This window comes from Vitis riparia, chromosome 18 (genome assembly GCF_004353265.1).
Source record: "Vitis riparia cultivar Riparia Gloire de Montpellier isolate 1030 chromosome 18, EGFV_Vit.rip_1.0, whole genome shotgun sequence".
NCBI classification, from domain to species: domain Eukaryota; kingdom Viridiplantae; phylum Streptophyta; class Magnoliopsida; order Vitales; family Vitaceae; genus Vitis; species Vitis riparia.
This window is the reverse complement of record NC_048448.1, coordinates 29,397,872-29,411,763: the sequence shown is the minus strand read 5'-3', so window position 1 is coordinate 29,411,763 and position 13,892 is coordinate 29,397,872. Positions and strand designations below refer to the sequence as shown.

General features: G+C 34.0%; 1 protein-coding gene across 1 annotated transcript; it reads left to right on the top strand.

The window, feature by feature from the left end:
- The first annotated feature begins 427 nt into the window (after window positions 1–427).
- LOC117905666 lies at window positions 428–9,602 on the top strand. Its single transcript, XM_034818550.1, has 6 exons — window positions 428–2,929; window positions 3,061–3,285; window positions 3,430–3,570; window positions 3,712–3,917; window positions 4,030–4,143; window positions 9,266–9,602. The coding sequence occupies exons 1-6, from the start codon at window positions 428–430 to the stop codon at window positions 9,600–9,602; spliced, it is 3,525 nt and encodes a 1,174-aa protein (XP_034674441.1).
- The last annotated feature ends 4,290 nt before the right edge of the window (window positions 9,603–13,892 follow it).

The window sequence follows — 13,892 nt, the reverse complement described above, 5'->3', positions numbered from 1 at the left end:
TGGGTGGTTGCATAACCACCAAGGGAAAAACTGCAGATGAGTCATTTAAATAAGGCTCCTGCAACCTTGAAACAGGAGGTGAGAGTTGGGAAAAGGGTTCCTTCTCGTATGCCTTGGGTAAGTGCATTGTACTCTGGTTCAAGAAGCAATTTTGTCTTGTAAGAGTGATTAATACAAGTTGGGAAAGGATTTTCCTGTAACCTCGTGTGTTCCTGTTGCTTTGTGATTTCTGTATTCTACTCTGTTCTTCTAAACATTGGGAAGGGAAAGGTTGGCTAAGGAAGGGTTCTTAGCACCGCGCACTCGTAAGAAAAATTTAAGGTGATTTTTTAGGGTGTGACAGTTGGTATCAGAGCAAGCACCAGAGATGGCTGGTGGTAGTGCAATGGAGGCCTAACGGGAGAGGATGACTCAAATAGAAGAGGCGATGGGAGAATGGCCACGTGAGGATGGCACAATGGCTTCGTGGGCAGAGCACACCAGGGGAGAAGTCCAAGCTCAGAGGAGTATATTGGAGTCCCATGACAATTTCTTTGAGGAGAAATTGGCTGAGTTCAAAACCGAGATGCAATCCCGGATTGATGACTTCAAGGAGACCCTGCAGTCCTATGGAGAGGACATCGCCATCCTTAAGAAGGCGGTGTTGCAGGGATCTGCCTCAGGTCCTGAAGCCCCTTCCAAAGTTCGAGTCCCAGAGCCCAAAGGCTTCAATGGCAACAGAAACGCGAAGGAACTGGAGAACTTCTTGTGGGACATCGAGCAGTTCTTTAAGGCTGCTCATGTTCCTGATGGCGAGAAGGTTTCCCTCACCAGTATGTATCTGACTGGTGATGCCAAATTGTGGTGGCGAACCAGGATGGAAGACGATGCAGAGTCGGGAAAGCCCCAGATCACCACTTGGGAGACTCTCAAGAAGGAATTGAAGGATCAGTTCCTTCCCACCAACACTACGTGGGTGGCCCAAGAAGCGTTGAAAAGGCTCAAACACACCGGATCCGTGAGGGAATACGTCAAGGAGTTCAGTTCCTTGATGCTGGACATAAAAAACATGTCAGAGGAGGACAAACTCTTTAACTTCATGTCGGGTTTGCAAGGATGGGCTCAAACGGAACTACGGAGGCAAGAAGTTCGTGATCTCCCTGCTGCCATGGCTGCAGCAAACTGCCTGGTGGACTACAAGATGGGTGGTGCCATCTCCACCACGCAGAGATCCAAGTCAAATGGAGGCAAGAAGGCTAAGGCTGAGGGCAAGAAGCCCGGGTGGAAGAAACAAGGCAAGAAGCCTGCTGCAGGAGGAAAGCCAGTGGAGGAGACCACTAAGTTCATGCAGCAGACCACCCGGATGGCTGGATGTTTTATCTGCAATGGCCCTCATCGAGCCAGAGACTGCCCCAAAAGGGAGAAACTCTCAGCCCCTGTGACTGCAGACGACAAGGGAGACTCTGACTCGGAGACCGCTCCAAGAGTCAACCCACTACAACTTCTGAACGTGATCAATGGTGAGACCCCAGTCCAGAAATCTCTGATGCACGTCCATGCAGTGGTGAATGGTGTGTCAGTGAAGGCCTTAGTGGACAATGGGGCCACTCACAATTTCGTGGCCACCAGAGAAGCAACCAGGTTGGGACTGAAATTGGAGGAGGACACCAGTCGGATCAAGGCAGTCAACAGTAAAGCCCAAAAGATCCAAGGGATAGCCAAGAACGTCCCTATACAGATCGGTAACTGGAAGGGTACGTGTAGTTTACTTAGTGTGCCTTTGGATGATTTTGATTTGATCATTGGTGTAGACTTCCTCTTAAGGGCCAAGGTGGCCTTGATTCCACATCTTGGTGGATTGGTGATGCTAGAAGATAAGCAGCCTTGCTTCGTGAAGGCCTTGAGGATGAAAGATGGTGGTAAGGGACAGCCTGAGATGTTTTCTACTATTCAATTGAAGAAAGGATTGAAGAAGGGCCAGGAGACCTATGTTGCAGCCTTGATCGAGATCAAGGAGGGACAGTCAATGGAAGTCCCTGATTCAGTGGTCAGAATCCTTAAGAAGTTCAGAGATGTGATGCCTGCAGAACTCCCCAAGGAGTTGCCACCTCGGCGACCCATTGACCACAAAATCGAGCTGCTACCTGGAACAAAGGCCTCGACTCAAGCCCCTTACCGAATGCCTCCTGCAGAGTTGCTGGAGTTACGGAAGCAATTGAAGGAGTTGCTTGATGTCGGTCTGATCCAGCCCTCCAGGGCCCCATATGGTGCACCAGTGCTGTTTCAAAATAAGCAAGATGGCTCACTCCGCATGTGTGTGGACTACACAGCCCTCAATAAGGTGACCATCAAGAACAAGTACCCGATACCCTTGGCTGCTGAGCTATTTGACAGATTGTCAAAAGCTTCTTATTTCACCAAGCTGGACTTGAGATCGGGCTACTGGCAGGTTCGAATTGCAGCAGGAGATGAAGGGAAAACCACTTATGTAACTCGGTATGAATCATACGAGTTTTTGGTAATGCCTTTTGGCTTAACAAATGCTCCTGCTACATTCTGCAATTTAATGAATGATGTTCTGTTTGATTATTTGGATGCCTTTGTGGTAGTGTATCTAGATGACATTGTTATTTATAGCAAGACATTAACAGAACATGAGAAACACTTGAGATTGAGGGAGACTAGGTTTTATGTGAAGCCAGAGAAATGTGAGTTTGCTCAGGAGAAGATCACATTTCTAGGACATAAGATCAGTGCAGGACTGATCAGGATGGACAAGGGCAAGGTGCAGGCTATTATGGAGTGGTCAGTCCCTACCAAAGTGACAAAGTTGCGGTCCTTCCTTGGCTTGGCCAACTACTATAGAAGGTTCATTAAGGGGTATTCAAATAGGGTGTCTCCCCTTACTGACCTGTTGAAGAAGGACAACTCATGGGACTGGAGCATCAGTGTCAGATGGCCTTTGAAGGCTTGAAGGAAGCCATCTCCATTGAGCCTGTGTTGCGGTTGCCAGACCTGGACTTACCCTTTGAAGTCCAAACAGATACCTCTGATAGAGCCTTGGGTGGAGTCTTGGTACAGGAAGGGCACCCTGTGGCGTTTGAAAGCAGGAAGCTGAATAATGTAGAGCAGAGGTACAAATTGAAATATCGGTCTGATGGTTTAGTGGAAAGAAACAAAGCTAGGCCGGTTGCTCAAGGTTTCACCCAAACTCCGGGAGTGGATTATTTTGACACATTCAGCCCTATTGTGAAGTCCTACACTATCTGTCTCATTCTTGCCTTGGCAGTCTCTTTTCAATGGCCGGTTAGACAACTTGATGTGGAAAATGCTTTCCTTAATGGAGAGCTCCAAGAAAAAGTTTTTATGGCTTAAACTCAAGGGTTTGTTCATCTCCGCTATCCTCACTATGTCTGCAAATTACATAAGGCACTTTATGGCCTAAAATAGGCCCCTAAAGTTTGGTTTCATAAGCTTCGGGTCACCTTAGTTGATTATGGGTTTCAGCCCTCATGTGCTGACATGTCCCTCTTCAATTACCACACTGCTTCAGAGGTGCTTATTCTCCTTGTATACGTCGATGACATTTTGGTCACTAGAAGCAGTCAAAAACTGATCTCTCACTTCACCTCCTATCTCCATGATAAGTTTGCACTCAGATATCTTGGCCCTCTATCCTATTTCTTAGGTATTCAAGCTCACCGTTAAGGCTCAATCTTGCACCTCAATCAGCAAAAGTATATTACAGACTTGCTCAACCGCACTCACATGGAGAACTCCAAGCCTACACCCACACCAGGTAGCCTTGGACACACACTCTCTCAGTCGAATGGTGTGCCTCACCCCTCTGAATATCGTCGAATAGTGGGGACTCTACAATATGTCACTTTAACAAGGCCTGATATTGCCTTTGTCGTAAACAAAGCATGTCAGTTCATGTCTAAGCCCTCCAATGTCCACTAGCTTGCTGTCAAACGAATTCTTCGATATTTAAAAGGAACACTTAATCTTGGTCTTCAGTTTCAACCTGCAATTTCTATGGAACTTCAGGGATATAGTGATGCTAACTAGGCATCTTGTCCCGATGATCGTCGAAGCACCAACGGCTACTGTGTCTTTCTCAGCTCAAATCTTATATCCTGGTCCTCCTCCAAACAACGCTTGGTCTCCAAGAGCAGTGCCGAATCTGAATATAGAGGGTTAGTCTCCCCCATGGCTGAGTTGGTGTGGATTCAATCACTTCTTTAAGAACTTTGCTTGCCCACCTCTCCACCCATCTTATGGTGTGATAACCAGAGTGCAGCTCATCTCACTACTAATCCAGTGTTCCACTCTTGATCTAAACACATAGAATTGGACCTGCATTTCATCTGAGATAAAGTTCTACGCCAAGAGCTTCATATCTGCTATGTGCCTTCAAGTGACTAACTTGCTGATATACTAACCAAACACTTACATATTTCCCAATTTTGTAGTCTCCGTAGCAAGCTCACAGTCACCAACCCACCTCTGAGCTTGAGAGGAGATGATAACCAAACACACCCTAAACAAACCTCCTAACCACCTCTCTCACAATTGTAATTGAGCAACTGTGTAACAAATTGTAAATGTGTAACAAATCAAAACCACCTCATGTAGCTATATATAAATACGTTTGTAATCTTGATTCTCATCTTAATGAAAAATAGTTCAGTTCATTCTCTTCTTCTGCATATTTCTTCAAAAGTTATCAAGCTGCTCTAGCTCTATCAAGCTCTAACTCATGCTAAGTTAGCACCTACTCCTATTATTCTAGTTGCTAACCCTATCAAACAGATCATCATGTGTATAGGTGATATAAGAGAGGAGATTTCCATAGGTGTGGCCATGAAGGATTCGAAGCTTGTGTAGATGGATGGTCGTCTGTCATGTTTGAAGGCATAGGTGACATCTTAGCCTAGTTCTAGTTTCAGATCGATCATTTCCATTAACTTATTTTTCAACTAAACTAGGACTCTCCTTACATTACTTTTAGCTGATGTATATTTGATTTTGATATATTCCATACTCATATACGCTTGGATATTTTGGTTGTAACAATATGATTTTTTTTTTTCATTTGATATTTGATTGAATAAACCATGTTACAGTTCTCTTCCATAGTATATTCCTGCTGACTGTATTGTTTCTTGCTTGATATGAGTTAATAACTTTTTGATGTGTGACTCTCTTTCTGCCTTTATAATTTTGGTGAAAAAAAATAGGAGATGTGGATGCATGGTTTTTTTATGATTAATTGGGGAGACATATTTTCTTCCTTGATGCATATGATGAGAAAAATTATGACATTTCATAGCAAATAGGGAAAAAAATTCATGGCACTATATATGTACTGTCCTCTTAACTTTGTAAACTCATTTTAAAGTTCTGAGAACCTCTTGAACCTAAAGCAAACAATATCCATACGATTGAGAATAAGTTGTATAAATGGTATTATAACTAATCCTTAACCCCAATGTAAGTCTCTTTGTTTGTTTGGGCCCGTAAGGGGTTTTTATCTGTTTGACCCGCAATCTCATGGAACACAACGAGAAACGTTATGTCTATATGAAGGGTAATTGTTATATAGACTTCTCTTAACTTTTTAGATGCATTTTAAAGTTGTGAAGATCCTTTCAACTCAAAACGAATAATATTTACATGATTGAGAGCACATTGTTATAGATATAGATTTAATTGTAATTATTTTTTTTTCTCCTAATATATCATACCTTTCCTAGGTATATCATTGTTTTAATGTGTACCAAGTGACAATTTTAAGCATAGAGAAAAAACTATCAAGTTTATTGTCTCATTTTTTGTTGGATGATTTTGAGTGAGATTAATGAATCTTTACTTTGACAGATTTATGGGATCCATTGGTTAAGGTATTGCTTTGTCTTAAATTTTCAAAGGGGGGATAACTAATATATTAATAGGGTTGGTAATTTTACTTTAAAGATCACTGGTTCAAACTATTTGACTACCAATAAGGTTGAAACTGACAGCATTTTTAAAAATATTGTTAGCAATATGAAGATTTTATTAAAATATTCTTAAAAGATATTCTTCTTACCTATATCTTACAACTCAAGAAAATATTGTTATATTCTTAATTTTATAAAATTTGCATGTTTATATTAAATTTCAATAACTTACAAGATATTTTTTAAAAATATTTTAGCTAGGTATACATCTTCATTTGGCTTCCATACTAATTTCTTTATGAGGCTTTTATTTTTTATACTTGCAAATGATTTTTTTTCTTTTTACTAAATTTGTATGTTTATATTAAGATTGATTTGAATAACTCATCATTTGTCTTCATTGTAATTTCTCTATGAGGTTTTATACTTGTTAGGAAAACAAATGTTTAAAATATCGGAAGAAATGAATTATTAACCACCTATTGTGATTTTCATAACTCAAGAAATGATAATATTCTTTAATGCTCTCAACATCCTAATTAAGCTTCCCTAATTCGAGAATATGTAAAAATATTGGGGTTTGTTTGACCATATTTTTTAGAACTTGTTTTTTAAGTTAAAAACAAAAAACGTTTTCTAGTGTTTAAAAAAATAAATAAATGTATTTGGCAAGTTGTTTTTAAAAATAAAAAACAACAAACTTGTTTGGATAAGTTATTTTAAAAAAAAAAATGTTTTGGATTTGTAAAAACATTGCAAATTCAATTTATATAATATAAATTAAATTTAATTCAAGTCTTACTAAAAATGAAAATAATTTTATAATTACAAATAAATTAAAAAATAAATAGTTTTAGTAAAACATGAATAATTATAATAAAAATCATAAATTATATTTTTTATAAAAAAAATATTATTTAAGTATATGTTAGAAACATAAGGATATTAACATTTTCGTAAAAAAAAATTAGTTAAAAATGAATAATAATAACAATAATAATTTAAAATAATAAATTTTAATATGTAAATGAGTCAAGTTTTCCATTTCACATATACATTTAGTATTGAATTACAAACATAATATTCTAAAATATTTTAATTTAATCTACAATTAATTAGATCGATTTTTCAATTCAAAATTATTCTTAAAAATTAAAAAATCATTAAATAATTTAAATTATTAATTATATATTACTTAATTTATAATTTATTTACCTAAATTCAAAAAATATATTTGTGTGTATAAGATAATAGAAAAGTTATGACTCATAATATATCAATTTTGATTTATTATTATTTTTTAATGGCTAGAGCTCCAAGCTATTTAAAAAAAAAAATTAAACTTATTAATAAATTCAATACAATATGTCACTTGATTTGAAGTTCATTTTTATAGTGAAAAAATTTACAAAAATATTATTATGTGTAGAAAAAAAATAATAGAGTCATTATGAACTAATTTTTATTTATAAATTTCTAATATTAATGAAAAAAATAAGGATTTTATGTAAAAAAAAAAAAAAAAAAGAAATAATAAAATCATTCTAGATTAATTATTTTCCATAAATTTTTTATATTAATTGGTTCACTATTTGATTTTTAAAAATTATTAAACTCGTTAATGAATCCAATGCATTAAGTCGTGTTTAATTTTGAGTTTATTTTCCCAGTAAAAAAAAAAAATCAGAAAATAATGATTCTATATAAAACTGAAAAAATAAAGTATTTTTAGACCAATTTTTGTCCATAATTTTTTTGTATTAATTGGTTCACTATTTGAATTTTAAATTATTTTTAAAAATTAATAGACTTGTTAATGATTCAACATATTAAGTTTTTTTTAATTTAGAGCTTTTTTGCCTAATAAAAAAATCGAAAAAAATATGCTTATATATATAGAAGAATCTAAACCAAACATTTAAAATAAATTTTGGTTTATGACTTACTAATGTTATCAAGTTTCATCACTTTTTAGTATTAATTAAATCGGCTTTAGATTTCAAATTATTTTTAAAAATTAATAAATTTTATGTATCAAGTACAGTTTGATTTGAAATGTATCTTCTTAATGAAAAAAATTAGATAAATAAAAAGAAATTAAATAAAGTATGTATAATTTTGTAGACCCCTCTTGGACGAAAGGATATTTGTTGGCCACCCAGAAAAAGCTGGGCATTTTTTATTTGGAGGAGTTTTGGGCCGGTTAATTCTAGAGGAGAAGATTTCGGGAGCAAAGATTGGAAAAGAGGAGAGTAGGTTTTTGTTTGAAAAAAAAAGAAAAAAAAAACCATTTTTGAGAGAGAAGAGAAAGGAAGTAGAATAGAGGAAAGGGAGTTGGACGCATTACGCTTGAGGCGAAACTTACCAGGTATGGTCACTGCAATTTTCTTGTTTCTGGTTCTTTCCACTATTTTGTTCCATTTTTTGTTGATTTTTTAGCATTATCCTGTTGATTAGGAGTGGGCATTGAGGGTCAGATGCTTGTTCCGACTGATCTTTAAGTTGCTTTGATTGTGCTATAGTGTGTTCATTTCTTCTTATTTGGTTTTGTTGGGGTTAGTTTGACTCTATATTGGTTTCTTTATATGATGTTTGCAACTGTGTTTTCAGTTCACATTTAAAATCCATTTTGTTCGTCCCACTCAATTTTTCTAGCTCATCAATCGCCCATGAGATGAAGCTATGACTAATGGATTTTTTTTAGTTATATTTATTCTCGCTTTGTCTCTGTTTCCCTCCCTCCTTTTGTTTTTTTTTGTTTCTGGATTGCAATGGAGGACAGGCATTTTTTCTGAGGGGTTAAAGTGAGTTGGGCAGAGTGAGATTATGGGCTTTGAGTTTAACAAAGAGACAAAGGGCAAGAAAAAAAGGTTTGGATAGAAAGAAACCAGAGAGCAACAGAGAAGGAGCAAAATAGAAGAGGAGCAGAATCAGAGGTGCGCCTTGAGATTTGGTTACGAATAACAGAGGATGCATGGTGGCTTTGTAGGTTTATGGTTTGTTTTCATGCTTTTTGTTGTTGATAGTCACTGCTCTATTGGGTATTGTTTGGACTTAGCTCGACTCTGTTTCGTTCTCATCATGTGTGCATTTTTGAAGTGGATGGAAATAAGTGACACCTGCCCTATGTGTGATGAAGAAATTAGTGTGGTTGGTTTTGGCTAAGATAAAGGAGACAACTGAAGTATTTTTTGGGAAAAATTTTCAAGATGTTGTGATTACCGTGCTTAGTCTGATGACCTCCTCACCCTTCAAAAGCTACTTTAGGGCAACTCTTTTCTCTTCAAGTATTAAAATCATGTTATGGTATAAACACCACTTTGTGTGTCTCTTGGTTTCAGCAATATTGAGATTTTTTTGTTCAAGGAGAGGGTAAAATGCAATGGCTTCTTTGGTGGGTTCATCATGACTCCATCCTCCTCTTCCTCATCCTCATCGTCATACTGGATGTCATCCACGGTTGAAGACGACATGAACGGCACCACAACAGCAGCAACACCGGGACCTCTGTTTCATGGCCGAAGCAAAAGCTGGGGTCGGGCATTCGCAAGTACCATGAGAGCCTTGAGCAAGCCATCATCGTCCAAAGTTGAATACAAAAATGCAGGGAAGAGAGACATTACACCCAATAAACCCAACTTGACTGCTATTCCTTCCTTGCTGGCTATGAGAGGCTAATACATGTTATTACATTTTTTACTCAACATCACTCTTCTTCCTCCACTCGATCCCCATGAACTTTTCTTCCTTCCTTTCCATGTGCATGAATTCCTATGCGCATGGCTACCCTCATCTTTCCAACCTTACTGCACTCGTTTCATATCCATTATACCCATCATCCTTCCCATCTTTGCTAGGCCATGCATGGTCATTCAAACTCTCTTCAAAGTTATCAACCCCCATCATCCTGTCATAACCTGATCACCACACCACACTCACCTATTTAGCTCATCTCATATACCATACTCACCACCATCTTTCATAACTATCAAACCCAACTCTCAAACCAATCATCCACCAAACTTTCCAACCTCCATACCTCATGGCAACCTTAGTTTGCCGACTCTACCCAATTTGATCCCACCTGTTCCACCCAACAAGTGCCTAATGCCATCCTGAATTCGAAGATTGTACAATGTGTGGAGAATGACTGTGGATATTCCCATGAAGCTCAGCAACTACCATCTAGGAGCACCCCAGAGTTTTGCCCGAAAGACATAGAGCATGCCTTAAGATTGGAAAAGTGAAAGATGTATAGTTATCGTGCTTATGATTTGATGTTCTTGCATTTCAAAATCTCAAATGAAGTGCTTGATCATCTAAGCGAGCATTGAAAGAGATTATGGAGATGAAAGGAAAACTTGTCAGAAAGAAGCGCATTTTGATCAAATCAAAACCAATAGTGTTCTAGAAACAGAGTTGGATCGCGGTGACAGTCCTCATGCAACAAGGAGGTTGCAACTTGCCTCCATTTTCTGGCTGAAAATAGCTCCCAATGCCCGCAAGCCATAACCTTCAAAAAAATCAATTTCGAGGCTACTGCACTAGGCTACTCAACATATCTTTAACCTGTAAATAATCAAGTATATGATTTGGAGACGTGGGTGAAATTGATGGAGAAGGAAAGGAATGTACTAGAAGTTATATGTCTTATATATTCTTTGAATTTGATGACCATAATGAAGCTGCTACTAGACCCCACTTGTAAAGACTCCAGCACTATGATAACCTTGAACAAAGATGCGTTTCCCAAAGACCTTAATGACTTCGCTGACACCATATAGGATGAGCATTGTTCTGATGATGACACCATGCATGGCAACCCCTAGTGTATTACCCCAAAAGGCCAAGTGTTTGGTCTTTTTAATTCTTCATCTTTTAATGTTAAAAATTTAATTTTTATAAAAATTCAATTCCCCAATAATTTTCCAAAATTCCAATTTTAATTTTTTTTTAAAATCTCCTTCTCAAATAATTCTTCAAAATTTCAATTTTCAAAACTTTCATTCTCGAATAATTTAAAATTCCAATTTTCAAAGTTGATTTTTAAAACTTCCATTTTCAAATAATTTTTCAAAATTCTAATTTTCAAATTTAATTTTAAAAATTCCATTCTCAAATAATTCTTCAAAATTCCAATTTTAAAAACTTTCATTTTCAAATAATTTTTCAAAATTCTAATTTTCAAATACTTTTCCGAAATTCCAATTTTCAAATTTAATTTTCAAAACATTCATTTTCAAATAATTTTTAAAAATTTCAATTTTCAAATTTAATTTTTTAAAAATTTCATTCTCTAATAATTTTTCAAAATTCCAATTTTCAAATTTAACTTTCAAAACTTTAATCTTCAAATAATTTTCCAAAATTCCACAATTTCAATTTCCAAATTTAATTTTTAAAACTTCCATTTTCAAATAATTTTTCAAAATGTCAATTCTCAAATTTAATTTTTAAAACTTCCATTTTCAAATAATTCTTCAAAATTCCAATTTCCAAATTTAATTTTTAAAACTTCAATTTTCAAATAATTTTTCAAAATTCCAATTCTCAAATTTAATTTTTAAAAATTCCATTCTCAAATAATTTTTCAAATTTAATTTTCAAAACTCCCATTTCAAATAATTTTTCAAAATTTCAAATTTTAAATTTAATTTTTGAGACTTCAATTTTCAAATAAATTTCAAAAATCTAGTTTTCTTTCAAATAGTTTTAATTCCACTCCAGTTTTCAATTTAGTTTTTTTAAATTCTACAACTTTTCATCCTTTATTAGGATTTTGGGTAAAATAAAAATATCATTTTTAATAGACTTGCTATCTTTCCCTTCAGGTAAGCACTTTCACAAATTTTCTTTGATTTTCAAATAATCTTTTGTTTCTTTTTATTTTAAATAAGTATGAATATGATTTTCATAATTCCAAAACAATAGAATTTGTGGGATTAATTCATGCAAAAATCAATTAGGCTTTGGCAAGGACCCTACATATGAGTTTTCTCTTCTGATTGTCAATTGTTATGGTTAATGAATATTGTTTGATTTTTGTCTTATTCTTTCATATGCATGTGATAATTTTATACTTGAGCAAACCTTATTTCCATGATAGCATTTTATTACCTGCTGCCAAAGTACGTTCTCACTCTCACTTTGTTTATTTATTCGTTATCATGATTTGCTTTCGATCTATAATCATTTTGGTATCCATTGATTTCCCAGTTAATTGTCATATTTGCTTCACCTTATTTAGTAGGGACCCGTTTTTAGGGGCTTAGAGGGGTGTTATGGTCTTTATCGTACCTTCTCAATAAGTAACCTTACCCCCGAACCTAGGTTTGCTTTTTCACAGATCGTCTTTTTCAAATAAAGAGTCACACTAAGGGTTTTCTTTCTTATTTGTTTTTCTTTTAAAAAATAAAACAAAAATGAATGACAACTCCAAGTATTTTTCAAAAAATCAAATTTTCACCAAATAAATTAAAAGCAAGTTCGCCATTGAGTGGGAATGCATCGTGCGAAAATGCAAGGTCCATAGATTTATAGGAAGATAATATTTTAAGATTTTTTTTGTATTGGTATTATATCATGGGAAGAGAAAGAAACTTATTTCATATTTTATTTTATTTTATTTTATTTTATGGTTTTTAAAAGTTTACAATGTTTTCCTTTTATTTTTTAAAACTAGTATAAACAACTTCTAATTATTCTTGTTCTCTAAAAATTGTTTTTTATTTTACTTTATTTTTAAAAACTATTTCTCAAGAACAATGGTTGAATAATATTATGAAAATTTTAAAAATAGTTTTTTGTTTTTAAGAACAAAAACCTATTTTTAAATCATATGACCAAACAAGCTCTAATATTTTATTTTAATATATTTAGCTTATATTTTTTTTAGTTAATTCTTATTTTTAACATTTTATTTTTATTTTATCTTTAACTATAGGTAAAAATTTTATTCGGTTTTTATTGGTAATAAATAAGAAGATAAAAGGGTTTTGATAAAGAAAGGCTAGATTGATTAGTGTAAGTATTTACTGTTATTAACCTCGAAGATAAGAGGGAATTTTTTTACTTGAGATGAGCATGCCCATTTTTATTTGTTAATTGAATTATAAGTAGTGTAAGGTAATATAACCTTTTAAAAAATGAATAGTATTTTTCCAAATTATAAACTTAGAACTTTGCAGGGAGAGTATCCCAACAAAGTTCACATGGAGTCTTCTTGTTGTTGATCTTTTGAGATATATATTAAAAAATAATATTAAAATATATCTAACTTTAAAATATTTTTAAATTTGTAAATTCTACTTTTTAGTTTTTTTCAAAGTAATATTTTAGCCATAAACTTCTAAATATTTTTCAAATTTATATAAATAAATTTCATTTTAAATAATTGAGTTTCTATTTTCTTTTCTTTTTTTTTTTTCTAAAATAACACTATCAATTTTTTTTTTCCTTTCATTTTCATTTCTTTCTTCTAATTCATTATATATGAATTTTATAATAATTTCTACTATTAGAATAGTCTTTGAGAAATTTTGCGAACTTATATAAGAGTTCATTTGATAGTAATTTTAGGAAGTACTTTTAACATAAAAAGTATTTTTAAAAAAATTTAAATGTTTGCCAAAATTTAAAAAATACTTTTAAAAATATAAAAAATTACTTGTAGTATTGAAAAATCACTTCTGAAAAAGAAAATATTTTTATTAAAAACACTTCAAAGAAAAATACTATCAAACACACTATAAGTTTTTTCATGTGTATATGATTTAATTATTAGCATGTGCGTGATACAACCCGTGGAGCTACTTAATACTTTTTCACCCTATTAAGGCTCTTTTTATTTGTTTTTAATTATGGGTTAGTCTTATGCTCGAGCTTTTATTTATTTTTATTTTTAGAAGGAAAATATTAATTATTTTTCATTTTTCTTATATTTTTCTTAATATTTATCCATTTCTATAG

Bases quoted from the DNA above. Each gene is read 5' to 3' on its own strand.
- LOC117905666 (XM_034818550.1), top strand. From the start codon at position 428: ATGGGAGAATGGCCACGTGAGGATGGCACAATGGCTTCGTGGGCAGAG. The intron at 2,930-3,060 runs GTCAGATGGCCT...GTCTTGGTACAG, and splicing joins CATGGGACTGGAGCATCAGT to GAAGGGCACCCTGTGGCGTT. The intron at 3,286-3,429 runs GTTAGACAACTT...GGCCTAAAATAG, and splicing joins CAGTCTCTTTTCAATGGCCG to GCCCCTAAAGTTTGGTTTCA.